Source organism: Desmodus rotundus, chromosome 12 (assembly GCF_022682495.2).
Source record: "Desmodus rotundus isolate HL8 chromosome 12, HLdesRot8A.1, whole genome shotgun sequence".
Classification (NCBI taxonomy): Eukaryota; Metazoa; Chordata; class Mammalia; order Chiroptera; family Phyllostomidae; genus Desmodus; species Desmodus rotundus.
Window position 1 is genome coordinate 47,419,298 of NC_071398.1, and position 26,867 is coordinate 47,446,164.

At 49.4% G+C, this 26,867-nt stretch overlaps 1 protein-coding gene across 1 annotated transcript; it reads right to left on the bottom strand.

The window, feature by feature from the left end:
- Nucleotides 1-296: 296 nt before the first annotated feature.
- HAS1 (hyaluronan synthase 1) lies at nt 297-8,901 on the bottom strand. Its single transcript, XM_024566478.3, has 5 exons — nt 8,781-8,901; nt 5,092-5,796; nt 3,758-3,983; nt 3,009-3,141; nt 297-1,310 (listed from the first exon to the last, which is right to left on the bottom strand). Exons 1-5 carry the CDS (start codon nt 8,865-8,867, stop codon nt 635-637), a joined length of 1,827 nt encoding a protein of 608 aa, XP_024422246.3. The 5' UTR covers nt 8,868-8,901; the 3' UTR covers nt 297-634.
- Nucleotides 8,902-26,867: the final 17,966 nt, after the last annotated feature.

A 26,867-nucleotide genomic window follows, 5' to 3' on the forward strand; every position in this document is an offset into this window, starting at 1 on the left:
AGAAGGTATGAGTTACCCTTCTTCTGAGTGGACTAGGAAAACACCATCCACAGTACAGAGTTTGCATGCAGTGGGGGCTCGTTAGTATGTGTAAATGAGGAGTTGAGAAATTCCACCCTCACAACAACCCTGACCCACAGGATTCATATTCCTATTTTCTTTTCGAGGAAACTGAGGAAGGAGGTTATCCTGTTTAGTTTCAAACACCTGGAATCCAAGACTGAGCCAGGAGTCCCCAATTCTCAACCACAAAAACCCCCTCCATTAAAAAAAAAAGTGGTGGGAGAGGCCCAGAAGAAAATAAATAAAATTCTTTATTATATCCTAATCACACAGTACAAATGGAGATTAAATAAGAGCAAGGAGAAAGTGGGGGCCCCAGAACAGTATATGGAGACCCCTATCCCCCTGCCCCTAAAAATCCACACCCTGATCAATAAATACCCCTCCCCAGAGACCCAGAATTCCCAGCCCCAAAACAGTCCAGGCTGAAGAATCTTGGGTTGACCGCCCTCACTTCATAGAGGAGGGAAACTGAGGCCCAGAGAATTTACCCAAAAGTTCGTTAATCCTGGGGCCTGATTGGTTTCTTGTTTCCCGTGAAGACCTGAGGGTCAGCAGTGCGCACCACAACTCAGACTTGGACGCGGTAGCCCCCGGCCCGCCGCCGGCAGAGCCGCCTCACGCCCACCCAGTAGAACGTGAGCATGAGCACCCAGTACCCCACGTAGGCGCCGGCCCCAGCCGCCAGGTGGTAGGCCTCGGCAATCCTGGACTGGCCGCTCCAGTCGGCTCTGGCCTCGTGCACCACACTGCGCACCAGGCCGCCGAGCAGCAACAACGCCCACAGGGCCAGCGGCAGCACAGGGACATAGTTGGCGGCCAGCTTCCTCCGGCCTGATGTGCCCCAGCCACTCTGGTTCATGGTGGCCAGCGCCAGGAACTTGGCGGGCAGGAGGCCTCCCATGTAGAGGGGCGCGTAGAGCGAGAGCAGCAGCATGCGCGCACAGCCACGCAGCCAGGCGGCGAAGGCCGCCTTGGCCAGCGCCACTCCCTGCACGCAGAGCAGCACCCACAGCAGCGCCCACGGGCGGCCAGCGTAGAAAAGCCGCAGCACCGTGGCCGCCACGAAGAAGGGGAAGAGTCCCGAGACCACCGCCTCGTAGGTCATCCACGCGTGGTGCCGGTGCCACCACAGCGCGTTGTACAGCCACTCGCGGAAATACGACTTGGACCAGCGCGTCTGCTGGCTCAGCCAGCGCAGAAAAGACGAGGGGGTCTCTGAGTAGCAGCGGGACCTGGAGGTGTACCTGGACAGGTGAGAAAGAAGGAGGCATCAGCATGGCTTTCCTTAGGGACAGGAAGCCCGAGCCAGTATTGGCCACTGCACAAGGCCCCTGGGCAAGCTTTCTCAACCTCTCTGAGCCTCAGTGTTATCCTATGTAAAATGGAGTTAACAGTGGTTCCTACCTAACGGTGCAGATTCAATGCCAAGTTCTTAGGACCAGGATACGGTACTTGCTCAGTAAATGGCAACAACTATGTGCTTCTGTGTAATCAATGACTAATAACACTACTGCCATTACTAATATCATTATGGTTACTAACGTTATTACTAATACTGTCACTAATCTATTACGAATACTCTTGTGCTCACTGTTGTTATTGGCAGCCCTCACAGTGAGGAACGAGCCAGACACGGTTCCCACCCAGAATAGCGCATGCGTCGGACCTGCTCAAGGGAACCACAAACCTCCCTTCCTGTGATCACTAATCAAGCCCTACTGGGTTTGCAGCCACAACCACACAAGGCTGGAATCCCTCTGATGGAACACCGCCAGATGGCCACCAGCAGTCAGTTTGCTTGGAGGGGTCAAACTATTCTGGCCCTGCAGGCATCCCTTAGCGGTATCCAATCTCCTTCCCCTGTGTCACTTGGCATCCTCCATGGCCTCCCTGCTAACCCCCTGCCCCCTGCGGTCTGTACTCAAAACACCTGCCAGAGGGATCCCATTGCCTCAACATGTCACCCCTCTGCTGAAAACCCTCCCTCTTTTCAGGTCAAAGTTCTTACCCTGGCCCCCAAGCCTGTTGTGAGCAGACTCCCTGTTCACTCTGTCGTCTCCTGACACTCCCCACCTTGCTATTCCTCCAGTGGCACCATTTTCAGCTACCCTTCCTCTGGCCCTCTGTCTAGCATTTCATTTCCTACCTTCGTACTTCCTATCCCCCTGCCTGGTTTTGTTTATCCATAGCTTGTACATGTTTTACACTTTTCTTACTTCTTGTCTGTCTCCCCAATCACCAGAAGCATGAATTTGTGTCTCATTTGTTAATTGCTGTATTCCCAGAGCTAAAACATTGTAGGCACTGGCCCTGGCCAGGTAGCTCAGTTGGTTAGAGTGTCATCCCATGCCAAGGTTGTGACATTGTAGGCACTTAATATCTGGTGAGTGAGTGAATGCATGGGTTTGGTTTACCCCAAGTTCTTTCTGGCCCTTCCACTGGGTCTAGCTTTGTAGAAGTCACTTTCCCCCGCTCTAGCCCATACTCCCCTGAGTCTCGTGGAATTACATCTCTTCCCAAAGCACTTACTAGTTTAGGCACACTCCTCCTCTGTCGTGTAATTCTTCTCGATTGCTTTCTCACTGGTTAGATCCTATTCTATCTATCTCTTTCCCTCCCCACCTCACTTGCTGTAGTTGTGCTGCCATGGGGATCTGTGCTCTCTACGACAGAGCTGTCTCACCCATCTCATGTTGTATCTTCTAGGTGGGATTCCCCACCCTCACCTTGCCTCCCTTGGTAGAGTCCATTAAGCCACAGGATTCAATGCCAATGCTACCTCTGCCCCTGTGGTCTCTTCCTCTCTCCTCTAATGACTCACTTTTAAGAGCCCATTGTCCTGCAAGTACTTTGGGCTTGGAGAATCCCCCCCCCACACACACGCATTTGTTGAGATACTCTGGTCTTCACACACATTTGACTACTGGTTCCCCTCAGCTTACTTGGTGGCGTAGCCCATGCTGAGCATGCGGTTGGTGAGGTGCCGGTCGTCCCCAAAAGTGCAGTGGGTGCCCAGGAACTTCTGGTTGTACCAGGCCTCAAGAAACTGCTGCAGGAGGTTGTTCCTGTATAAGCCTGGAGGGGGCGGGCGGGCAGGTACAGGAGTGTCAGCCTCTGCTGTTGCCAACACCATTCCCACTTCTGTCTCACACTCCACCTCCTCTCCAATTCCAGCCCCATCCTTAATCACTTCAATCCCTATTCTCAGCCCTACTGGCAACCACAGCTCCAGCCCCTATCCTATCCTCAACCCTAAATCCTTCGTCAACCCCACCCCCATCTCAGACTTGCGCCAATCCTGTCCTTGACCCATGTCCACTTTGACAGCAAGTTCACTCCAGCCCCTTCCCCAATCCCGTATCTATTCTCTGCCCCAACCCCTACTCATCCATATGCAGAACCTATCTCCAACCCCAAACCTGGCCCCCCAGTCCTGACCTTGACTCCAAACGCATTTTTATCTCCTTCCCCAAACTCTCCCCTCCAGCTCAGTCCTCATCCGCTCTCTTTCTTCAACCCATTCCTGACACCAAACACCATCTCACTTCCAACTTCCTACCTTAACCCTATCCCCAATTCCTGCCCAAGCCCCACCTTCGTCCACAATCTCGGTCACATCCTCAACCTGTTCTGGCACCCCTTCTCCCTATCCACCCCATCCACAGCCCTTCCAAGCCCTCTCCCAGCTCACCTAGGGGACCACTGATGCAGGACACACAGTGGAAGTAGCTCTGACAAGCCCGCTCCACATTGAAGGCCACCCAGTACCGCAGGCTGCTTAAGAAGCTGACCCAGGAGTCCAGAGGGTTAAGGATCCTCACATCTCCCCCAACAGCCCCTACCCGGGGATCCTCATCCAGCACCCGCACCAACTCCAGCAATGCCATAGGGTCCAGCCTCGTGTCTGAGTCACACACCTGTGGAATAGAAGGGGTCAGGATCAGACAAGATCCCTGAACAGAACTGGTGATGGAGAGAAGGACACCAAGCAGGGGTGAGGAGCTGGGACACACTGCAGCCAGTTTGAACATAACCTTGAATTTTTAGTAATCTTCAATGTCTAATCCCATTTTAAGATGACCCCGAACCCTCCCAAGACCTATGCTGTTGTATAATACCCTCCTCTGGTGTTTGGGCAAGACCTGTAACTTTCTTCTAGCCAACAAAATATGGCAAAAATTATGGGATATCACTCCCATGATTATATGACCTTATATGGAAATGCAATGTTGCAATGCAATTAAGGCCTTTTATCTCTTGACTGTTAATTAATCAAAGGGGATTATACCTGGTGGGCTGAACTAGTCAGGTGGGCCCTATTTTTATAGAGGGTCTTAGAAGTCCGAGACTTTCTGTTGCTGGTCTGGAAGAGGCAAGCTACTGTGAGTTTTATGACTGCTAGGGGAAAAAATGAATTCCGTCAACCAATATGGGCTGCGAAGAGGCCACCTTGCCTTAGATAAAACTGGTGATTGCAGCCCACTGACGCCCTGCACACAGGATTCAGTTAAGCTTCTCCCAGGCTCCTGACCCATGGAAACTATGAGGTAATACATGTGTTTTGTTTCAAGCTGCAAAATGTATGGTTATTTATTATGAAGCAATAGAAAACTAATGCAGTGCATTCATGGACGAATCACTACCTTGATGAATGAGTGGATGACTAAATGAACAAATGAATCTCTATATTGAATAGACAGGTAAATGGATGAAAAAATAAACAACAGAATCTCAACACTGAAGGAAGAGAAAGAAGGAATTTCTTCTTTCTTCTCAATTTAATGATAAATGAATGATCTCCATATTACATGGAGAGATAGATTTGTGAATGAACGCGTGAAGAAAAGAGTTTCTACATTGGATGAGGAAAGGAAGGAATCTACATTGGGTGGATGAATAAAGGAATGTATGATTTCATATAGGATGGATGGATGAATAAGTAAAGACCTACATTGAACAAAGGCCTCCGGGAAGTGGGATCTGGGCTGCTATGGTCACGATGAGGTGGGGACGCCTGCCACTCACCTGCACGTAGTCCACCGAGTCTCCGAGCGCTTTGAAGGCGGTGTACATGACCTCACGCTTGCCGCCCCAGCGCTGCGCCACGCACACGCACCTGCGGGTCCTCACCAGCGCCTCCACCGCCAGCCGCCCAGGGTCCTCGGCCTCCACCTCCCGGTAGGCGCCCTCGCCCACCGCGCCCACTGCCGCAGGTTCCCAGGGCTGGTGGTAGTTGCCATCCCAGACATAGGTGGCGGGGTCTTCGTCTGCGAAGATCTCACGGAACATGTCAACCATGTAGAGGTCCTCTGCGCGATTGCCATCCACCACCATGAGGACGCGCAGCCGCGCACGCGGGTACAGCAGGGCGCGGGCAGACGCCAGGCACTGGCGCAGGTACTCGGGGTCCTCCTGGTACGCCGAGATGGTCAGCGCCACACTACGCGCAGTGGCCGCGTCCAGGGGCCCCCGAGCCGCCGCCCTCCGCGCGGCCACCGCCACCCGCCGGTGCTCCAGGTACGCAAACAGGCTCTGCGCCACCAAGTGTGCGGAGAGGAAGGCCCCGTAGAGGCCGAAGGCTAGGAGGCCATAGCGATCGGAGGCCAGCGGCACGCCGGCAGCGTAGGCCCAGGTGATGAGGCTCAGGATGAGCAGCGCGAAGACGATGGTCAACACCCGCCGGGCCAGGCCGGAGCACTGACGGGCTGTCCGGCTGGGCTTGGTCAAGTCCTGTTGGAAAAAGAGAGAGGGGATAGTAAGGGGAAAGGGTCCTTTCCAGAAGGGGGGACCTCCTGGATTTTCCCCAAGCCGGTGATAACATCCCCGTTTTGTAAAGAAAATCTCCTGAGTACTGCAAAGTTATTTTCATTAGTTAAAATAATTGTGGCAGTTATCAAGGCCAAAAGCCCGATTATATTGATTCTAATGCATCTTTTTCACATTTTAACAGCTCTTAAACCCATGGGGGTTACACTCAGTGGAGTGTCACAGTTTAATTAACAGGGATCCCCCCTTTCTTGGTGGCACATAAAATAGTGGTTCATCTCACCAAGTTTCCTTAGTGTGGAAGCAATAATAGTAACAATAATATACTGTACATCTAAAAGAACAATACAGCCCTGGCTGGTGTGGCTCAGTGGATTGAGTCCTGCCTGCAAACCAAAGAGTTGCGGGTTCAACTCCCAGTCAGGGAGCATGCATGTGTTGTGGGCCAGGTCCCCAGTGGGGGGCGTGCAAGAGGCAACCACACACTGCCGCTTCTTGCCCACTCTTTCTCCTTTCCTTCCCCTGTCTCTAAAAATAAATAAATAAAATATTTTTAAAGAGAGAACAATACAATACAGTATGTACCAGGGGCTGCTCTAAGCCTTTTAAAACACTAACTTATTTTAATTCTCACCGCAAGTGTTATTATTATTTCTCCCATTTTACAGATGAGTCACACAGGTGCAGCAACCTGCCCGTGGTCACACCTGGAAAGTGGAGGAGTCAGGATTTGAACCCGAAGAATCCAATCACTAAACCACAACCTAATATACTGGGCTTACTCCTCTGGGGAGCCCTGCAGGACCAGGTCATGTTTATGGCCACCATATAGATGGCAAAACCGAGGACAGATGAGCCAGGAGGAGTGGGTCGCTCAAGGTCACAAAGCTTATAGGGGAAGGAGATTTCTCTGACTTCCCACAGGCATGGGCTGGTTTTCCCTCTCTACTCCTCCACTCCCTGACAGGGCCAGGTGCCCAGTATGTCAGGCTGGAAGAGCCCAGAATAAGAGGGGAGGGGTGCCTCCGTTTTATTGGCTGTAAAGTGGGGATTTAGCCTGTTCCATGCACCAGGCCCAGCTCTAGGGAGGGAGGCACTGTTACCTGAGGCACAGGGAGGTGTATTTTCTTGCCAAGGTCCCTGGGCAGCCTGGCTCCATTTTCCTCCTCTAAGCTAAACTGCCTCCTCTGTCACCAGTCCCCACCTCGTGGGTTTATTATGAGTTAAATGGGCCATTAAGATACAGAGCTGTGTTGTCCAATACAGGAGTTCCCAGCCCCATGTGGCTACTGAGCCCTTGAAATGCAGCCAGTATGACTTAAGGAAAGAATTGTTCATTTTATTTAATTTAAACTAATTTAAATTTTAACCATGATCCTCGGTTCAGTTCTTGGAAAGCTCTTAAGTGTGTGTGTGGAAGAGGTAGGATCTGTGTTCTTTTTCAACTGTATATCTTACGAAATCTAAGCATTTGCATTGAAAATGCTGAGTATGATGAAAAGAAAGTAAAGTGTCTCGTTAATACTTTTGTGTTAATTACATGCTAAAATGAGACTATTTTGATCTGTAGCACACTACGTATCTGTGGCCCGGTGCCTGGCATCTTTCTCACGATGGCCTGCAAACTACTGCCGGTGTTTCCGTTTTTAAATGGTTGGAAAAAGTCAAAAGAGGAATCTTACTTTGTGGCACATGAAGGTTATATGAAGTTCAAATTTCAGCATCCTTTAATCAAGTGTAATCGGCATACCACCACGCTCACCTGTACGTATTGTCTGTGGCTGATTTCACAGCGCCAAAGTTTAGTTGCAAAAAAAGACCGTATGGCCGGCAAAGCCTCAAATATTGACTATCTGGCCTTGTACAGAAAAAGCTTGCCAACCCCTGGTACATTGGGTTAAATAAAATATATTGTTAAAATTAATTTCACCTGTTTCTTTTTACTTGTTTTTAGGGTAGCTGCTATAAGTGCTTAAATCACGTGCGCAGCTCACGTTCTGTTTCTATAGGACAGGGCTGAGGTGGAGCTTCTAGCCTGGTGCAAGTAACCACGCAATATTAACAATTATTATTACTTCCTCCTGCTCTGTGCCTTTGTCCCAGACCGAGCCCTGCCTGAGTTTCTGGGGGTGGCCAGATTTATGCTGGAAATCACCAAGATGGGTGATCACCATGGGTGGGCATCCGCAGGGTTTTCACCACAAACACACACGTATCGGCCGTGGACACACACACCCAGGCATATGCTCACATGACAAGGGACAGAGTGTGCCCACATAGGAAAACACTCCTGTCCTAGAAAATGACCCAGACACCTGTTCTAAGGCAGAACTTAGTGATCCTGAGACCCCCACTAACAGCCACACAGGTGAACTGGGGGGTATATGCTTCTCCGCAGAAAGGAGCAACACTGGGAAGAGATGCCCACGAGAAAACAGACACGGACACCCACCTGTGGGTCTGGAATAACAGGACAGAAATAGTCACAGTGGAGTTTGAACCATATGAAATTGCCATATTTTACAGGTTAAGAGTGACTTGAACAACAGAAAAAGAAATTCAGGCGCACGTGTCAAGCAAATACCTCTCTCTCTCCCCTTTCCTCTCTCTCTCTCTCTCTCTCTCCCTCTCTCTCTCTCTCTTCCTCATGTATTCCCTCTCCCAACCCCACTCCAGCACACAGACAGTCACATATTTATAGCCACAGGAACACGGACGTGTCACATGTCACGCACAGAGGGGATGGCCTCGCACAGACAGGACCCGCACGCTCAGCCTCACGTGGTCCCTGCCCCACACAGATGGTTGCTGTCACACACCTGAGCCCATACATAACTGTCGAGCACACGCGGTTCTCCCGCACACGTGGCCACACACCCGGTAGTGTCCCCTCGGCCGCTCCCCGCCCAGCTGACCCGCAGTCCCACACAGTCTCATCAGGCACACACCTGTCTCATGGCTGCGGGTCCCGCTGGGCTCTCTGTTCTCCGGCTGCTCTCCGCGTTTCTCTGCGGCCCGAGAGCTGGGGGGGCCATTTGAAGACTAGCGCTGGCGGGGGCGGGAGTAAGGGCTGACGTCAGGGCTGAGCTGGGCCAGGGGCTCTGAGGTCAGGGACGCCGGGCAGCTCCACCCGCTTCCCGCCATTACCCCCTCCCCCGCCCCCTGCGTCCAGACGGGCTTCCCCCATCATCACCGCCCTCTCGTCTCCTCTTTCGCCTCCCCCATCACTCCCCTCCCCTCTCCAGTTTTCTCATCTCTCTTGTCCCCTATCCCTGTGATTCTCTCCATCCCTATTTCTCCCCATCTCTTTCCTTATTCCCTATTACTTCCCCCCCATCCCCAGCTCTCCTCGCCTCCCCCGGCTCACCCTCCACAGCGCACCCCCTCCGCGCCGTCCCGCCACATCTCCTCCCCTTCTAGCCCCAAAATCCGGACTGGGTTGGGTCCCCCAGGGACTTGTCTGGGGAACTGGCATTCGGACTAAAACGAACACACGTGCGTGACTGTGGGCGTGACTGTGCCCGCTGGGTTGTGAGGCAGGCTGTTTGGAGCTGGAGCTGTGAGAGAACGTGTGTCCCATCAGCGCCTAACTGATGGGGCCACGTGTTCCTGTGCGTGGGCCTGGGCGTGCGTCTGTGCTGGGGGCTGGGGAGGAGGCTGAGGCACTGGGATCTGTCTCCCCAGGGGCTTGGGGGTAATCTCAGAGTTGTTGGTCAGCTGCCCCAGGGAGCTGCTGCGTAAACTGAGGCAGCCTAAAGGTGCAAGTGGTGTGTGTGGGTGGGGACGCCCTGGGGCATCTGAGCCCCCAGCCCCTTGGAACCAGAAGATCCATGACCTTCTGTTTATGATTACTTCTGTCTCCTACTCTTACCCTGAAACCAGTGTTTGTCTCTCTCCCTCCATAGCTGTCTCCCTCCCTGTGTCTGTGACTCTAATTCTTTTTTTTAGATTTTTTATTCATTTATTTACTTAGAGGGGAAGGGAAGAAGGAAAGACCAATGTGTGATTGCCTCTTGCATGCCCCCTACTGGGGACCCGGCTTGCAACCCAGGCATGTGCCCTGACTGGGAATCCAACCAGCCACCCTTTGGTTCACTGGCCAGCACTCAATCCACTGAGCCACACTAGCCAGGGCTGGCTTTAATTCTTTATCCCTGTGCCTTCCCATGTCCTTCTCTCTCTCTTTGTCTCTGTCCTTCTCTGAGCCTATCATTTTGTCTCTGCTTCTCTGTCCATCTGTCTGTCTGGTGGTTCACTTTCTCTGTGGGTTCCTGTCTGTTTTTCTCCACCTCTCTCCACCTCTCTCCCTCTCTCTTTCTCCCTCTCTGTCTCCCTGCTCACTCTGTCTCTAAATTTCTGTGTTTCTCTCTAAGTTTCTGGCTCTCAGTCTTCCCAATGTTCTTATTCTGCTCATTCTGTGCCTCTCTTTTCAAGTGTCTCCCTGACTCATTCATTGTCTCTCCCTCTCTCTCTCTCCCCTTGAATTTCTCTGCCTTTGTCTCTCTTTATGTATTTCTATCTCCTTCTTTCTGAATAACCGTATCCCTACCTTTCTTGTTTTCCCTGCCTCCCAGTTTTTGTTTCTCTCTGTTCCTCTCAGTGGCTGCCTATTTCTCCTTTCCCAGAGGAGAGAGAATGATCTATCCATCACTCTATCTTGGTCTCTATCCTCATTCTCTCTACATCTCTGTGTATCTCTTTCTGAAGTTCCACCTCTATTTATGTTTCACTGTAACTCTCCTCCCCCACCACACCCCCATTCACTGTTTCTCTGTTTTGCTGTCTCTAAGTCCTCCTCTCTCCCCACTGCTCCATCTCATCCTGCCCATCTTGGAGCTCTCCCCTTCAAGGTGCCAAACCCTCACTCCCTGGGTTTTCCTGGAGTGGCAGGGTGTGCAGGGCCAGCTCCAGGCTGGACCTTTGCCTGAGCCTGGCTGTCAAGGGGAAGGCGGCCAGTTCAGGGCCCACCCACCAGAGCAAAGTCAGCCTGTGCTGACGGGGCTGCCGGGAGCCTGGGCCACCGCCTGGTGTCTGGCTGTGTCAGGATGATGGGTCCTCCGGTGGGAGCTGAGCCCAGAGCAGGAGGGGCCAGTGATTCCTCTACCCCAGGGTGGGGCTAGGGGAAAGTACAAGCTCCACTCAGAAGCTGGGCATCTGAGTCTCCAGCCCCCACCCCACCCTGCTGGGTGGAGCCACTGTATAAAACCAGATGTTTCTAAAACCAGAGTGTGAATGAGGAAGGAGGGACCAGGACTTCACACCCCAATAATTTCCTCCTCTAGGATCCTGGAGTCCAGGCCCCCAGCTTCTCCCCTCTCAGACACAGAAGCCTAGGCTCCCAGAAGCCCTTGCAGGGAGAGATGACCAAGGCTGGAAGAAAGGAAGACAGAGCTGAAAGACAAGGACAGGGGAAAGTAGGCTCTCCCACAGCAGGCAGGAACTGGTAGTGGTAGGACTACCTCCTGCTCCCCTCACTAACAGCCATGTCTTCCAGAACCCCCTGCTCCAATGGGGCTGATGTCTGGTCCCTGCCCTGGGTCCACAGTGGCCCTCCCAAGATTTCCATCATCATCAGAAAACTTCAGGGTGTGGTTTACAGACCAGCAGGACAGAGGAGAGAAGAATGGGGAGATAATAAGGCAGACATGGGGAAAAGGCAGAGGACAGGACATTGGTTTACTGTAGGGACATCTCTTGTGCTGGTGATGGGCCGGACTCCCAGCTGGGCGATGCCGGGATCAGAGATGACTCAGACCTGGCCTGGCCCTTGAGGAGATGCCAGTCTGGTGGAGGAGACAGCTGTGTAAACAGAGGGCCACAGACCAGTTCGAGGATGCACCAACCCAACTGGAGAGTCAGGGAGGACTTCCTGCAGGAGGCGATGCACTGGAGGAATTAGCCAGGGTAAGGGCAGGGGTGGAGGTGGGGGCTGAATAATGGACTGGAAAAGACATCCAAGGCAAGGAATGCCCTGGCCAGTCAAGAAAGTATGGATGGATTGATGTGGAGCATAAATGGTGAAACATGGAGGTGTGTCGGGATGGGGTGCATAACAGAGGATAGGACTTTGTCTGGAGGAATTGGGGAGCCACAGGAGGGCTGTGAGCAGGGGAGGGGCAGGGGCGGCTCTGGCAGCTGTGAGGGACACAATGAAAGCACAAGCTGAGGACTTTTGGCCTGGGTGACTGTGTGGTGGGTCTTATCAGGGTCTTCTCTGAGCTAGAGCGAACTCTGAGTCTGAGCTCGGAAGTTATGGGACAGAAAAGCACTAGGGATGGGACGTGCAGAGCCAGGTGAGTCCTGAGGAGCCAGGAGGCAGAAGACGAACAGCAGAGGGGACAGGCCGACTGGGTGGTTCATTCACTGGAGCTGTTCTGACTACATCTGCATCCTATCAGGGACGTATTTTATTGTCTTAATGATTACTGGCCTCAGGGGGAACTAGGGAGAGCAAGGAGCCCCGGGCAGTAACTTGAGGAGGTCTGTGTTTTGTTGAATGCTACGTCCAGGCAAATGCTTTCTCTGCTAGGTGTCCTCTAGAGCAGGGGGTGTGCTTTGGGACAGTCTAGATACTGAGAGACAGAGGAGAGAGAGAGGGAGGAAGGGGCAGCAGAGGGGGCTGGTTCACCTGACCACCCTCTTTAACATGACCCCTGCCCCCACCCAGGACTCCTGATCTTTTCTACCCGCCTCTACCTTCTCTTTTTTTCCCCCATAGTAGCTATTGTCTTCCTACATAAAGTATAACTTGCCCATTTATTTTATCTTTTTCAAATAATGGGTGTCTCCCTGCTTAGCAGGCGAGCTCTCCCCAGGCAGCAGTGTCTACCTGTTTTGTTCACGACTGTTTCCTCGAGGTCTGGTCCAGTGCCTGGAACATAGTAGGTGCTCAGTGCATATGTGTCAAATGAATGAGTGAGGTCGGGATGGAGAGTCAGAATGGTAGAGGGGAAAGAGAAAAAGGAAGAAAAGGAGAGAAGAGGAAGGAAGAAGGGGGAAGTGGAGGAGGGAGACAGAGGGGAGGATGGGGAGGAAGGCAGAGGAGTGGGAGGGAGAGCCCAGCAGCTGGGAGGCCCCCACAGTTCCCGGCATCCTGGTGTCCACCCCTCAGAGCAGCCAGTCCTGAGAGGGATGGCATGAGAAGCTCCCAGTGAGGTGGGACCCTGGGCCAGACATCCCAAATCAGCGAAGATCCAAAATCTGGAAGCAGACTGCCCTGGACTTCCAGGAACTCAGAGGGCTCAGACCTCAGTGGAGCTCCGGCTCGGCTGTAGTTACTACACAGGCTATTTTCCCCACACACCATGTTCTGGGAAACACCTAGGCCTCCCAGATTCTGCTAAATTCCTGAGAGGGAGGGAGGGAGGCGGTGATGTTGGTACACCCTGCTCTATCCCTGGAGAGGGCTGTGGAACCTCTGAGCCGGCGGGAGGAGGGGAAGGCCCTGGGTGCCCATAACCCAGTCCTTCCAGCTGAAGACACCTCCACCCAGCTTCCTCTATTGCTGGTACCCTTTCCTCAGAGGAAAACAGAGACAAAAAGAGCCAGGAGGTGGGAGAGAGAGACTTCTTTTTCCCAGTTCTATCCTCTCCCAGGGAAGCAAGATGGGAGTGGTTTCATTTTCCAGGGAGAGAAACTGAGACCTGGAAAGAGGAGTTTCCTGACTCAGACCTGTGTGGCTCCCAGGGAGGCTCTTCAGGCCCTGGTCTGTGGTAAAGACCGACCCCGAGACTCAAGTGGACCACGGAGCTTCGGCAGCGGAGTAGGGGAGGCACAGAGCCAGAGCATGCGTGCAAGAGAACACTGGGTCCTGCAAAATTTCCTGTCAGGGCTCAGAAGGGGGTGGACTGCAGAGGCCAGAGGCCAGGCACCTTCTTCAGCACACAGGAGTGCAGGTCCCAGCCTTCAGATCGAGGGGCAGCAGAGCTAAGAAGATAAGAAGGTCACTAAGAGAGGAGGAGCTGGGGGCCTGGACCCCTGGGTCTGAGGGAGGAGGGGCTGGGGGCCTGGATCCCTGGGTCTGGCACCTTGGACCTGCACTCCTGTGTGCCGGTGCCTGGCCTCTGGCCTCTGCAGTCCACCCCCTTCTGAGCTCTGACAGGAAATTTTGCAGGACCCAGTGTTCTCTTGCACGCATGCTCTGGCTCTGTGCCTCCCCTACTCCGCTGCCGAAGCTCCGTGGTCCACTTGAGTCTCGGGTCGGCCTTTACCACAGACCAGGGCCTGAAGAGCCTCCCCGGGAGCCACACAGGTCTGAGTCAGAAGGCGGATGTGAGGATGGGGCACCAGAGGGACTGGGAGGAGCCGGTTACTTGCATGTTCTTGGCAAGGGACCGGGTTTTTTTTTTTTTCTTCTTCTTCTTCATTTTCTTTAATTGAATTTTTTGAGGTTAATAAAACCATACAAGTTTCAAGTGCGCAGCTCGATAACACATCATCTGCACACTGCATCATGCGTTTACCACTGTTTTATTCTCCCGAGCCTCTGTTTTTCATCTGTGAAGTGGAACTATCTCAAATTGTCCCTCACAGGGTAGCCCTTCCGATCAGGGGACAATGCTTGCCTGGCACAATGGAATTTTTGGTGTTAGCTGTTCTTCAACCAGCAGCAACTCAGGGTCCCCATGACTGACTCAGGTGGCAACAGGGGGACCCTTCACCCACCCTGACTGCCTTAGCTCTGGTTTTGGGAATCAGCCAGGTTGGGGCTGGGAGGAATCCAAGCTCTGGAGCCAGGTGCTCCTGGGTTCCAAGGCTGGCGACCTTGGGAAAGCCACCTCCTCACCCTGGTGTAGCTTCCCCATCCACCTGTGGGCAAGGAGAGCCCCATCACCCTATGAGTGATCCCTGGACCCCAGCTCCCTCATGTCACAGGGTACGGTGAAAAGACCCGCCCACCCTGGGCCATTTTGGTGAGCTTAGCGTAGCAGGAGGCTGGGAAAAGTTTGGGGAGCAAACAGTATGGCGTAGATGGTATGCCATGGAGGGGGTGCCCCTGCAGGCTCCACAGAGGGGAAGTCAGAGGCGAGCCTGGTGGCCCCTCCTGTGGCGGGTGCTGCAGGCTGCAGTCCCGTGGGCCAACCATGAGGAGGTGAGAAGGGGAATGAAGGCTGCCACCGTTCTCTGTCTCTTGCCAGCACAGGGCTGTGAGTTTCAACCCAGGTCTCACCCTGGCTGACACTCCCCTCATCGCTGTGATGAGATCCGCTTTGCAAATGCCGAACTTGGGGCTCAGAGAGATAAAGGAAGGTGCCCAAGACCACACAGCCAGAAACCAGCTCCACCCTCCGCTCTTGTCGTCACACCCAAGTGTTCTGCAAATGGGTCTGTGGGAACAAGAGCACCCCAGTCACATGGGTGCACTTGCTAAACATACAGGTTACTGGGCCTCACTCCCATATATTCTGACTTCGTGAGACCAGGGCCCCAGAAGTGACTGAAACAAATGCCCCAGAGTTTGAACCATATGAAATTGCCACTTTACAGCCCAAGAGTGACCAAATATCGGCGATTTCATTTGGTTCGGCTTAAATTGAACACATAAAAAGAGCAATTCAGACCCAATCCAGCGCTCTCCCCCGCTCCCCCGCACCCTGCCTCCCCCACTCTGTAAAAGTTGTTCTGAAGTGCGATAGACACAGATCATTACACATATCATAAATGTCCCATCAGTGAACATTCACAAGGTTAACACACCTGTGGAAGCAACGCCCACACCAAGAAGCAAGACATCCCCACCCGCCTCCTTCCAGGCCCCCAAACACGCACACGCACACGCACTCGGGTAGGCACTGCTGTAACTCCAGCGGGCACAGCGGGCGCCCCTGTTATCACTCGTCATGGAGATGGGATCGCACTGCGCGTCCCGTTTGCGCCCGCTTCTTTCTCACGTGACGTCTGTGAGGTTCCTCGCAGTCGTGCACGTCGTTGCTCTTCGCTCATTCTCCTTCCTGTAGGAGCGTGTCGCCGTGTGATCATCTGCTGTCCCTCTTCTTTGTTCACACAGTTCCCCTACAGGCGGGATTGTTAAGAGACCATTTCCAAGTGAGAAGACAGAGGCTCACAGAGATGAAGCCCTCGGTGCCAGGAGCCTGGGTCCCCACAGTCCTCGGCCAGCCATCAGCAGAGGGACTCCGTTCTCTTCCCGTCGTGAATTATGTCCTGGCCCTGGCGAGGCTTCCGAAACGGCAGAGCTGTGGGAAGAAAAGGGGAAGTACAGTAGGTCCCCCACCCCTTATCCACAGCTTCCCTTCCTGAGGTTTCAGTTACCCATGGCCAAATAGAAAATTGCAGAAATAAACAATTGGAAACATCTTAAACTACCCTCAATTGTGAGTAGCCTGATGAAATCTCACGCCATCCTGCTCCATCCCCCCCCTCCCCGCCCCCGCTCCATGCCACCTGCGGAGTGGACTGTCCTAGTGCCCAGCATCTCAGGGCTGTGTACACCACCTGCCGGCTAGTCCCTTCATAGCCCTCTCCGTGACTAGTTGCGCGGTGGCTTGTGTTCAAGTAACCCTGATTTTACTTAATAATGGCCCCCCGAAGACGTTCACGTAGCTCTTATTGCAGTGTATTGTTATGTGTTCTACTTTATCATTAGTTGTTGTTAACCTCTTACCACGCCTAATTTATAAACAAAACTCTGTCATAGGTTTGTGTGAAGAGGGAGAAGCGTAGTATATACAGGGCTCAGTGCTGCCTGCGGTTTCCTGCATCCACTGCGGTTCTGGGAACCGAGCCCCTTCGGATAAGGGGAAACCACTGTAGACTCGGGGCTGCTTGAGTAACAGGAACCAGGGTCCCTCCTGAGCCTTACTGCCTCGCTCCTACCATCCTGTGGCCCTCTTCACCTTGGAGTTGATTTGGGATCATCTGGGCCGAGGACACAGAGGTCTCTTTGAGGTTTTAAAGGTTTTCAGAAAACACCACCGACTCTCTTACAAACACATTGGTCAAAAGCAGAGAGAAACTGGGACTACAAAGACAAATGCCAGAGCATGAGGATACTCATTGCTTCGTATTTCCTGGGGCCTGCGTGTGCCAGGTTCTGTGGCCAGAAACACAGGCGAACTGGACACGGAACAACCTAACCAGCTCAATGTGGCCCTTAGTCACACTAGAGCCACCAGGGCCAAGCCCGTGGCCACTAGCTGCATGCAGCTAATTAGATTTAAGCAGATGAAAATGAAATTAAATTTATAATCTAGTTCCTCCACTGGGGATTTAGACTTCGGGCTGGGTACACGGCTGCCATGAAAAAGGGGGTGGTCGATGAGGAGGAGAGTTCGGAGAGGCTGCTGGGAGGTGCAATGGTCCAATTCTGATCCCAATTTTAATATGTGTTTTCCTCCCCCACCCCACCCCCCACACACACCAAACAATTCTCCCACACCAGCTCGGTGTCCTGCAATTTAACTTAATTCTGACACAGACTACCCAGAGATAGCACCAGATGGCACAGGTGAAGGGCTCAGTCCCAGAAGCCCACCATTTCCCCATTTCAGATGCCAACCACTAGTCCAGGTTGCTACTTGTGCTTCTGATCAGCTAGACATCAGAGGTTCCCACCACACCCTTGTTAGTTTTGATTAATTTACTAGAATGGCTCACAGAACTCTGGAAACTCATTTACTCACTAGTTAGCTGTTTATAACAAAGCATATCAAAGGATACAAATCAACAGCAAGATGAAGAGATACACAGGGCAAGGTCTCAAACAAAGGAGAATCTGTCCCCATGGGGTTTGGGGCCTGACACATGGAATCTTTCCGAATCCCATTCTTTTTTTTTTTTTTTTTTTAATGGAGGCTTCATCACACAGCCATGATTGATTACATCATTGGTGATTGAACTCAATCTCCAGCCACTGACTTCTCCCTGGAGATCCAGGGGTAGGACAGAAAGTTCCAACCCTCTCATCACAGGGTTGGTTGGTTCTTCTGGTGACCAGCCTCCATGGATAGCGACTTGGCAAAAGTCACCTCATTAAAATAACAAAAGACTCACTTATCACTCTCATACAGGTGATTCCAAGGGCTTCAGGAGCTCTGTACCAGGAGGCAGGATAAAGATAAAATATATATGTTCCTTAACATAAATCACAGTATCACAGTTGCTACCACAATTGCTAACATGGAGGCCTCCAACCAGGCACATTACTTAGCTAACGAAGATAAAGTTCTTGCCCTCTGAAAGAAAATACTGGGCAAAGGGTGTATACAGAAAACAACACTGCAACAAAAACTTACACACGGAGATGTTCATAATAGCATTCTTCACAACAACTAGAAAGTCAAAACAATTAAAATGTGTATCAGTGGATAAATGGAGAAACAAAACACAGTCTATCCATACAACGGAACATTATTTAGTCATTAAAAGGAATGGAATACCTGCTACAATGTGGAAGAACCTTGAAAAGTGAAAGGAGCCAGACATAAAAGGTCAACTGTTGTAAGGTTCCACTGAGATGAAATATCCAGAATAGGCCAACTCACACACAGAAAGCAGATTCGTGATTTCCAGGGGCTGGGGCATGGGGAATTTTTGCATGTTGGGTTCAGAGTTTCTGTTTGGGAGGATGAAAAAGTTCTGGACAGATTTCAATCTGCCACCTCTCATGCATCGCAGGCATGTGTTGACTGGGAATCGAACCAGTGGCCTTTGGTTTTGTGGAATGACGCCCAACCCACTGAGCCATACCAGTCAGGGCTACAATCAAGTATTATTACATCTTGTGTATTCTCGTGCTAGAAGAAGGCAGAACAAGAGACCCCAGTTCCACTCTTCTCTCTGTGGTTATCTTCACCTGATAGAAGGGATGCTCTTCTCCATCCATTGGGTGGGCTCAGTACTTCTGGGGTTAAAGAAGAGCATGATAGCAATAAATAGTCCAAATATATGCTGGGTATAAGATTTATTTAGATTGGGTACTCACAGTACATACAAGGCTTTTGCCAAGAGCTCATTCTCCTTTCAAACCCTGCATCAACCTTCCTCAAACATTTGTTCGTTGTGAGGATAAAATAGGTTAATACCATAAAGTATGGGCCAGTGATTAACACACAGTATGTACTGAATAATGTTAGGATTTTGCAATTATTTCACAGATGATGAAACGGAGACTTGGAGCACTTAATTGCTTAAAGTCTCCAAAAAGCCCTGGCTGGCATAGCTCATTGGATTGAGTGTGGGCCGGCGAATTAGAGGGTCGCTGGTTCAATTTCTCATCTAGTGCACATGCCTGGGTTGCAGGCCAGGTCCCCAGTAGGGGACACATGAGAGGCAACCACCCAGTGATGTTTCTGTCCCTCTCTTTCTCCTTCCCTTCCCCCCTCTCTAAAAATAAATAAATAAAATATTTTTTTTAATCTAAAAAAAAAGTTTCCAAAAAGCCCAGGTTGTCAGATACCAGCAAAGGTCTCGTCCTGCCCTGTCCTGCCGTACTGCTCTGCAAGGAGAGCTGCCTAATATAATTGCCACTCCCTGCATATTTTGAGCACTTGAAGTATGGCTAGTCCTATTTGAGGTGAAATGTAAGAATAAAATACATCATATTTCAAAGATCTAGGATGAAAAAATCACGGGAAATATCTGTTAATAATTTTTATATTTGGGGAAAGGGTGGGTGGAGGTGGAAGGGGCATAAGGGGAATAAATGGCAATGGAAAAGTACAATAAAAATAAACTATTTTAAAAAATTAACTTCACCAGTTTCTTCTTACTTTTTCAAAGTGCCTACCAGACAATTTAAAATTATTTATGTGGCTCAAATTTCTTTTGACCTTTGATGCTCTTCAGCGTGGAAAAGAATTAGTTTTTTCCACCTGCATGCAACCCCAGAGATACCCTGAGGATGTTTGTTCTCAGGAATCTCCAAGGCAATCATTCACAAAGGTTGATGCAATGAATAAAGAAGATTCTGTAATGACAGGAGGGGACACACCAGAAAGGAAAAGTTGTGCAATCGGGACTCCGCCAAGGCTTGGGGAAGGGAGAAAACCTGTGACCTCCAGCCAACACAGACCATGCTGGTTTGAGCCATTTACTGAGCCCCTTTTAGGGGGCAGTCACTGTATCAAATCCATACCTTTCTTGCCTCTGAGCCCAACAAGCTGGGAATTGGCTAAACGTCACCATCACCAAATGATAGAAGAGACCTGGGCTTTGAGAGGGAAGTGACTGGCCTACAGTTTAAGGTTGCAATTTTGACAGGGCAGAGCTGAGTCCTGCTGAGGTGTCCCACCCAACATCCAGGACCAGTCTCTTCATGTGGAGACCCATCACTGCTCTGAAAAGCTACTGCTTTCCTATTACATTCATTTCCCCATGATCCATAGCAATTATTATCTTGACCCTTCTGCTTTCTCCTTAAAGCTCTGAACCTCCTCTGTCATGCCCACTCACTGTTGATGTCCTCGCTGTATACTCCACCAAATCCACACTCCTGTCTGCTCCAGCTTCCACCTCCATGGCCAGAAAACAAGTATCCCTCCCCAAGACCTATGTTCCACTTGTCCTCGGAATCCCAGCCCCTCATTTCGTCAAGAAACTCCTCCTTCACTTATCTTCTCTCTCTTGCAGCATCAATATTTCCTCTCCATTCCATCATTCCCATCAGCACCTCCAGACTAGAACCTCTTATCTTTAAACAAATGTATCCTTCAACTCCACGTTCTTCTTTAGTTTCTAACCAATTCCTTGGCTTTCTCTCACAGCAAAACATCTGGAAAGAGTTGTGTGTGTTTGCTGTATTCATTTCTTTACCTTGTATTTCTCTAGAACTCCCTCCAAAGATTCCTTTGTCCACATTCTTCTACTGAGTGTGCCCTTGTTGAGCTCCCCAGCCCCTACACAAACCATGTTCCATGATCTGGGCAGTTCCAGGTTCCAGCTTGGACTCTGTCTCTAATGGTCTTAGCAGAAGATCCACAAGAGGGACTGAGGAGGGGTGAGTGAACTTCAGACAATTGGGTAACAGACCAGGGCTCCTTGTGCTTCTCTGTGGCCTCAATACACCAAGAATAAAACAACATGGCACTTGTTTTAACAGCAATTAGGGAGTACACTGGCTCCATTTAGAAACTCAAGTAACTAACTGTTTTCCTCAACCTCAATCCTCTGTGGAATGGAGAAGTCCAACCCTCTCCACATCAAGGGTTAAAGGGTCTGGATGTCCAGAACCCTTCCCTCTCAATGAATCAGAATAAATAAATAAAGGAGCCAGTACTGAGGTGAGAAGAATCAGAGGTAAGCAATGGAAGGCAGAGATGATAATGAGAGAGACAGGAACCAGAAACACAGAGAGAGCTCCCAGATGGGAGGCAGAGAAGCTGAGACAACTGGACAAAACAGAACACTCCCCACCCACTCACCACTGCCAAGACTAGTTCTATGATCCTCTGCTCCTGTGGAAGCTCACTGGTAGGCCTCTAGCCCAAAGAGATGGTGGTCATCCCCAAATTTTCTGCATTATCCATGGGCATCAGAGTGATACAAGGAATTATGGGAAGACAGAGACAGAGGTAAAGTCAGTCATCCTAAATACATTATCCCCAAGGCCTTGCATCAATTAAGATGTTTTCAGTTATAACTAATTCATAATATATCATTATACCTCACAATGGCTTAAACCAGGACGACATTCATAGTTTACAAGACCTTTAGAGACTGGTAGTGCTGGGTTAGGTTCTATCTAATAATAATCAAAAACCACATTTATTTTATTCATTTCACTTTATCAACCCAAATATGGTGGATTTCTTCCTGGAGATTGCCACCTCATGGCTGCAAGATAGCTGCCAAAGTTCCTGACTTCACACTATAGCGTCCCAAGCTGGAAAAATGTGGATTAAATAGGGAATCGCTAAAGATTTTTAGTCAGGAGTGAGCTATGTTCAGATCTGTATTGTACAAAAATTTCTTGGGGGTTATACGTAAAAGACAAATTTTAGAAGGCTGCCAAGGAAGGAAGGGTGACAAGTGTGGATGTGACAAAGAGTCGAATGGAAGCCAAAGTTGTGGGGAATTAAAATGAACAGTAGGCAGAGGGCACTGCAAATGCATAGAGAAGAAAGGCCTACATGCTGGGAAAAAAACAAGAGGCATGGGACCTCACAGAGAGTAACTGACAGATTCCCAGGTATCTATGAAAGTCTGGCTGAATAGACATATGACAAGATGCTCAACATCACTCATCATCAAGGAAATGCAAATTAAAACCACATGAGGTTCCACCTCACACCAGTCAGAATGGCTATCATCAATACCATATTCTGCCATCATATATAATATGCACTTTTTTGCTCAAAAATTTTTAGGGAAAAATAAGGATGTGCATTATGCATGGGTAGTACTAATTCTGTATCTATGTAAATGTTTTTAATGCTTTTATTTGGCTTATGTGTTAAAAGTGTAACTCCAGAAAGCAATAATGATATCCATAGGCAAAATAATACCCTGGAATACAATAATAACTTTTGATTTTAGATATAAGTAAATAAATAATTGAATTAAAAAATTAAAACAAAAGTTTTTTTTCCTGAAAGTTTGGGCCAAAAATATGGGTGCACATTATACACCAGAGTGCATTATACATGGTGAAAATACGTTAAATCAACAAACAAGTGTTGATGAGAATGTGGGAAAAAGGGAACCCTAGTGCAACTGTTGGTGGGAATGCAAATTGGCGCAGCCACTATGAAAAACAGTATGGAGGTTCCTCAAAAATTTTTAAATAATAAAACTACCTCGTTACCCAGCAATTCCACCTCTGGGTATTTACCTAAATAGATCCAAAACACTAATTTGAAAAGATGTATACACCCCAATGTTCACTGTGAAACAGGATAGTAACAAGTTAGGAAAATTCCTGAGCAAGGAGAATAGGGAAACTGAGACAAGAAAGTTGAACAAGGCCAAACAGCTTGAGCAACTTACAGCCAGCCAGTGAATCACAAGACCTTGCCTCCCCTAAGCAAGGACAGTTGAGGGCAAATGGCTTAGACCTTACACCTCTCCTCCCTCACCAGAGAATACAGAGCTTAAATCACCCTGGCATGGGAAAATAGAGAACAGAGACCCAATCAATGCCATTTGTGCCAGCTGAGCCCAAGGATGGATGAAGTCAGGGGAACAAATAATAAAAACCCCATTAGACCCAGACAGACCCAAGATCAAAGTAAAACAGTATAGCAGACCAAAGAATATCCCCCAACCTCCCCATATGCTCATTTTGATGCATCAGCATATTAAAAAACATACCTAGAAAGCTAATAAATATTCTTCTGGAATCCCTCCCTAAGATCCTCACCCACAAAAAAGAGATAAAAGCTCTCAGGACAAAGATTCAGGGTGGGCTTGCTCTAGAGCATGCCCATGCCCCTACTTGGGCATAAACCCTTTACTTCCTTCTATACTCTAAGGGTCCCCATGAGACTTGCAGCCAGGGGAGCAGTGGGCAGTGGCAGCTCAACCTGGGCTAACGCCCTGGTCTTGTCTCCAAGGCTCTCCTTTCTCTGACTTCCCAGTGAGCTAAAAGTAGCCCTGCCTTGGTTCATGTCTTTCTTACCATGTTTCTAGGGAGCCAAAGCAGAGCACTGCCTAGGCTCTCTCCTGTTACTTCTTCTACCCTGAGTCCTCCCTTTGTTTCACTGTCCCCAGCTTTAATAACCATATGCTCAAAATCACCTGGATTTGTATTGTGAAATCTTCCCTACCTGAGGCCCAGACACACTACTGGCCAGCCTGAGGCAGACCTGCTCTAGGCTAGTTCCTGTCCTGTACCAATTGCAGCATTATTTACAATAGCCAAAATGTGGGAGCAACCTAAGTGCCCATGAATCGAGGAATGGATGAAGAAGATGTGATGCATATGTAGAATGGAGTATTACTTGTCCATAAAAAAGAATGAAATCTTACCACTTGCAACAACATGGGTGGACCTAGAGGGTATTATACAAAGTGAAATAAATCTGACAAAGACAAATACCACATGATCTTACTAATATGTGGAATCAAAAATATCAAATGAACAAGAGAAATGTACTTATAGATACAGAGAACAAACTGATGGTCTCCAGAGGGGAGAGGGTTGGGGGCGGGGCCTGGGTAAAAAAGGTGAAGGGATGAAGAAGTACAGATCGGCAGTTACAAACAGTCACGGGGATGGGAAGTACAGCACAGGGAACATACTCAATAATATTGTAATAACTATGGATGGTGCCAGATGGGCACTGGATTCATCGGGGGGCATCAATTTGTAAGATATATAAATGTCTGACCGCTATGCTGTACACCTGAAACTAATATACTATTGAATGTCAACTCTAATTGAAAAAAAAAAAATCTGGCTGTTCTTCCTGGAACTGAGGCATGCCCCTGCATGTTTCTCATAAGCTCTTTGCTGAAGCATAAGCAGATTTGGTTCCTTGCTACCAAATGGCTCCTGATTAAGCAAAATTTGCAAAGATGGACAAAAGCAATATGACTAGGGGGAAGAAAAGAAGACAGGTCTCAAATGACTCCCATTCGGGAGTGGTCCCACTGCCTAAACTGGGTAAGGACAAGGGGAAAATGACATTGGAATTAACCTGGGGCAAATTCTTACCTGTGCAGCAAAAATCCCTGACTGTTTTGGTAACTGATGTCTGAAACGGCCTCTGTGAACAGCCACACCTTTCAGTAAATCATGGTGCCTGAGAGGGTGAGGCCAGATTGTCTGGGATGGACACCCAGGTCTGTCCTTGACTAGTTGTGCAGCTGGTCAGGTCATTCCACCCAGAGGTCAGCATGTGTTTTCTGTAAAAAGCCAGATGGTAAATACTCTACATCTTACAGGCCCTTGGGTCTCCGTTACAACCCCCATCTCTGCTGTTATAGCATGAACACAGCCATAGACAATACGTATGAGCATGGCCATGTGCCAAGAAAACTTTATTTAAGGACACTGAAATTTGGATTTTATAAAACTTTTATTTGTCACAGAGACTTTGGGGTAGAAACAGCATCTCCTCTGTGCCTTATTCTAATTTCCAGCCCACATAATTCATGAACACAATAAAGTGGTTGTTGTGAGATAATAAATATATGTGTATATTATATGCACATAAATGCATGTATACGTATATACAGTAGACTTTTTTTAAAGACTTTATTTATTTTTAGAGAGATAGGGAGGGAGGGAGAAAGAGAGGGAGAGAAACATCAATGTGTGTTTGCCTCTCATGTGCCACCCTACTGGGGACCTGGCCCACAACCCAGGCATGTGTCCTGACTGGGAATCGAACCAGCGACCCTTTGGTTTGCAGGCCAGTGATCAATCCACTGAGCCACACCAGCCAGGGCTGACTTTCATCTGTATTATCATATCCTATAATAAGTTGATACATGTGTCTCTCCAGGTTCTGTGAGCCACTCTGGCAAGTTAGTCAAACCTATGGTGTGGGTCACCAGAACCTCCAATCTGCAGCTGGTTGGTCAGAAGCACAGGAGACATGAACTCGTTTGTGACTGGCATCTGCAGAGTGTGTGTGTGTGAAAGAGGGGTGGACAGTCTTGTGGGACTAACTGAACCCTTAACCTGTGAAATGTGATGCCAGCTCCAGAAATGAGTTAAATTGTGGGACACCCAGATGGTGGGGGAAACATGCTTGTCATTGTGGGAAAAACAACTCCATACCTTTGGTGACCCAGAATAAAATGTTCTATGTAAAAGTAAAGGAAACACATATGGGAAGTAATGCACCAAGGGGGAGAACCGAGTGTTCCCCTACATAGTTGTTTTACATAATTTTCTGTCTGGGTGGTTTATTATGTTGTAGTAGGAACTGGGACCCAAATCAAGAAATGTGGGATTCATAGAGTCCTTCCTTCATTCCCCAGAGCCATCCAGTCTCCAAAACCATCAGCTAAGCCTGGACAATCTCTCCCCAAACCACACCTCCTCTCTGTTTCACTATTCCTGACCTGCGGAACTCTTCAACAGCTTCATCTTGAGCTCTTGGAATATCCTCTACTATAAGATCTCTGCCTCCAGGTGGGAACATTCTCAAATCCATCTCTTTGCAGGAATCTAGGATTCTTTTTTGTACCCCCTGAAGCACACATTCAACCAGTCCCTGTCCTGCTTAACTGGCTTTTCATTTTCTTAAAGAGAAGTTCCAAGTCCTTCTTGTAGCATTGAAGACCCACTAAGCAATGAGTCTGGTCACCTTCTAGACTCATCACTTACTGCTCTCTGCTTCACCATGTGCTCCAACCAAATGTAACCAATTTAAACAAAATATAACCAGAGACATTGAAGTTAAGAACAATCTAACAATGGACAGGGGGGAGTGGGGAGGGGACAGTGAGGAGAGAGGATTACAGGAACTACTTTAAAGGACACATGGACCAAATCAAGGGGGAGGGTGGAGGTGAGGGAGGGAGGGGGGTTCGGCTGGGTTGGGGTGGAGGGATGGGGAGAAAAGGCACACAACTGTAATTGAATAACAATAAAAAATTTAAAAAATAAAAAAGAGAGAAAAAAAAAACTAATGTAACCAATTTCTTGGCCCGTTCCTGTGCACTTTCACTCCCCTCTGCCTGGAATGCAATTCTCTTTCTCCTCTTTATCCAAGTCTCTGAGATTCATCATAGGTGTTACCTCCTCCAGGAAGTGACCCTAGACCCTGTCCGTCTGAGTTAGCTGTTCCTTTGGGGGAATACCGTAATGACCCAAACATCTCTCTATCACTACATATACCCCCACTCTTCTGTGACTAAGCACTTCACTCCCTAATATCTTCATCCACTTGGTCAGCTTCTCCAGGTAGAGCCCATGACTGATTAGTCTCAGAAGCCAGCAAGGGAGCACCTGTGTGGAGGCAATACTTATACAATACCTACCACCCCTTGTTCCTTGATAAGTGAACTCCATTTTATTCAGGCAGCAATATGCCTTCATCCTAAGCCAGTTTAGTCAACCGTTTTTTTTTTTTAACTGCCAGGGATTGGCCTATAAATGGGTATGTCACTCAGTTCTGCCAATGAAA

Bases quoted from the DNA above. Each gene is read 5' to 3' on its own strand.
- HAS1 (XM_024566478.3), bottom strand. From the start codon at position 8,867: ATGGCCCCCCCAGCTCTCGGGCCGCAGAGAAACGCGGAGAGCAGCCGG. The intron at 5,797-8,780 runs GTGTGTGCCTGA...TTTTTCCAACAG, and splicing joins GACCCGCAGCCATGAGACAG to GACTTGACCAAGCCCAGCCG. The intron at 1,311-3,008 runs GTAAGCTGAGGG...TCACCTGTCCAG, and splicing joins AGCATGGGCTACGCCACCAA to GTACACCTCCAGGTCCCGCT.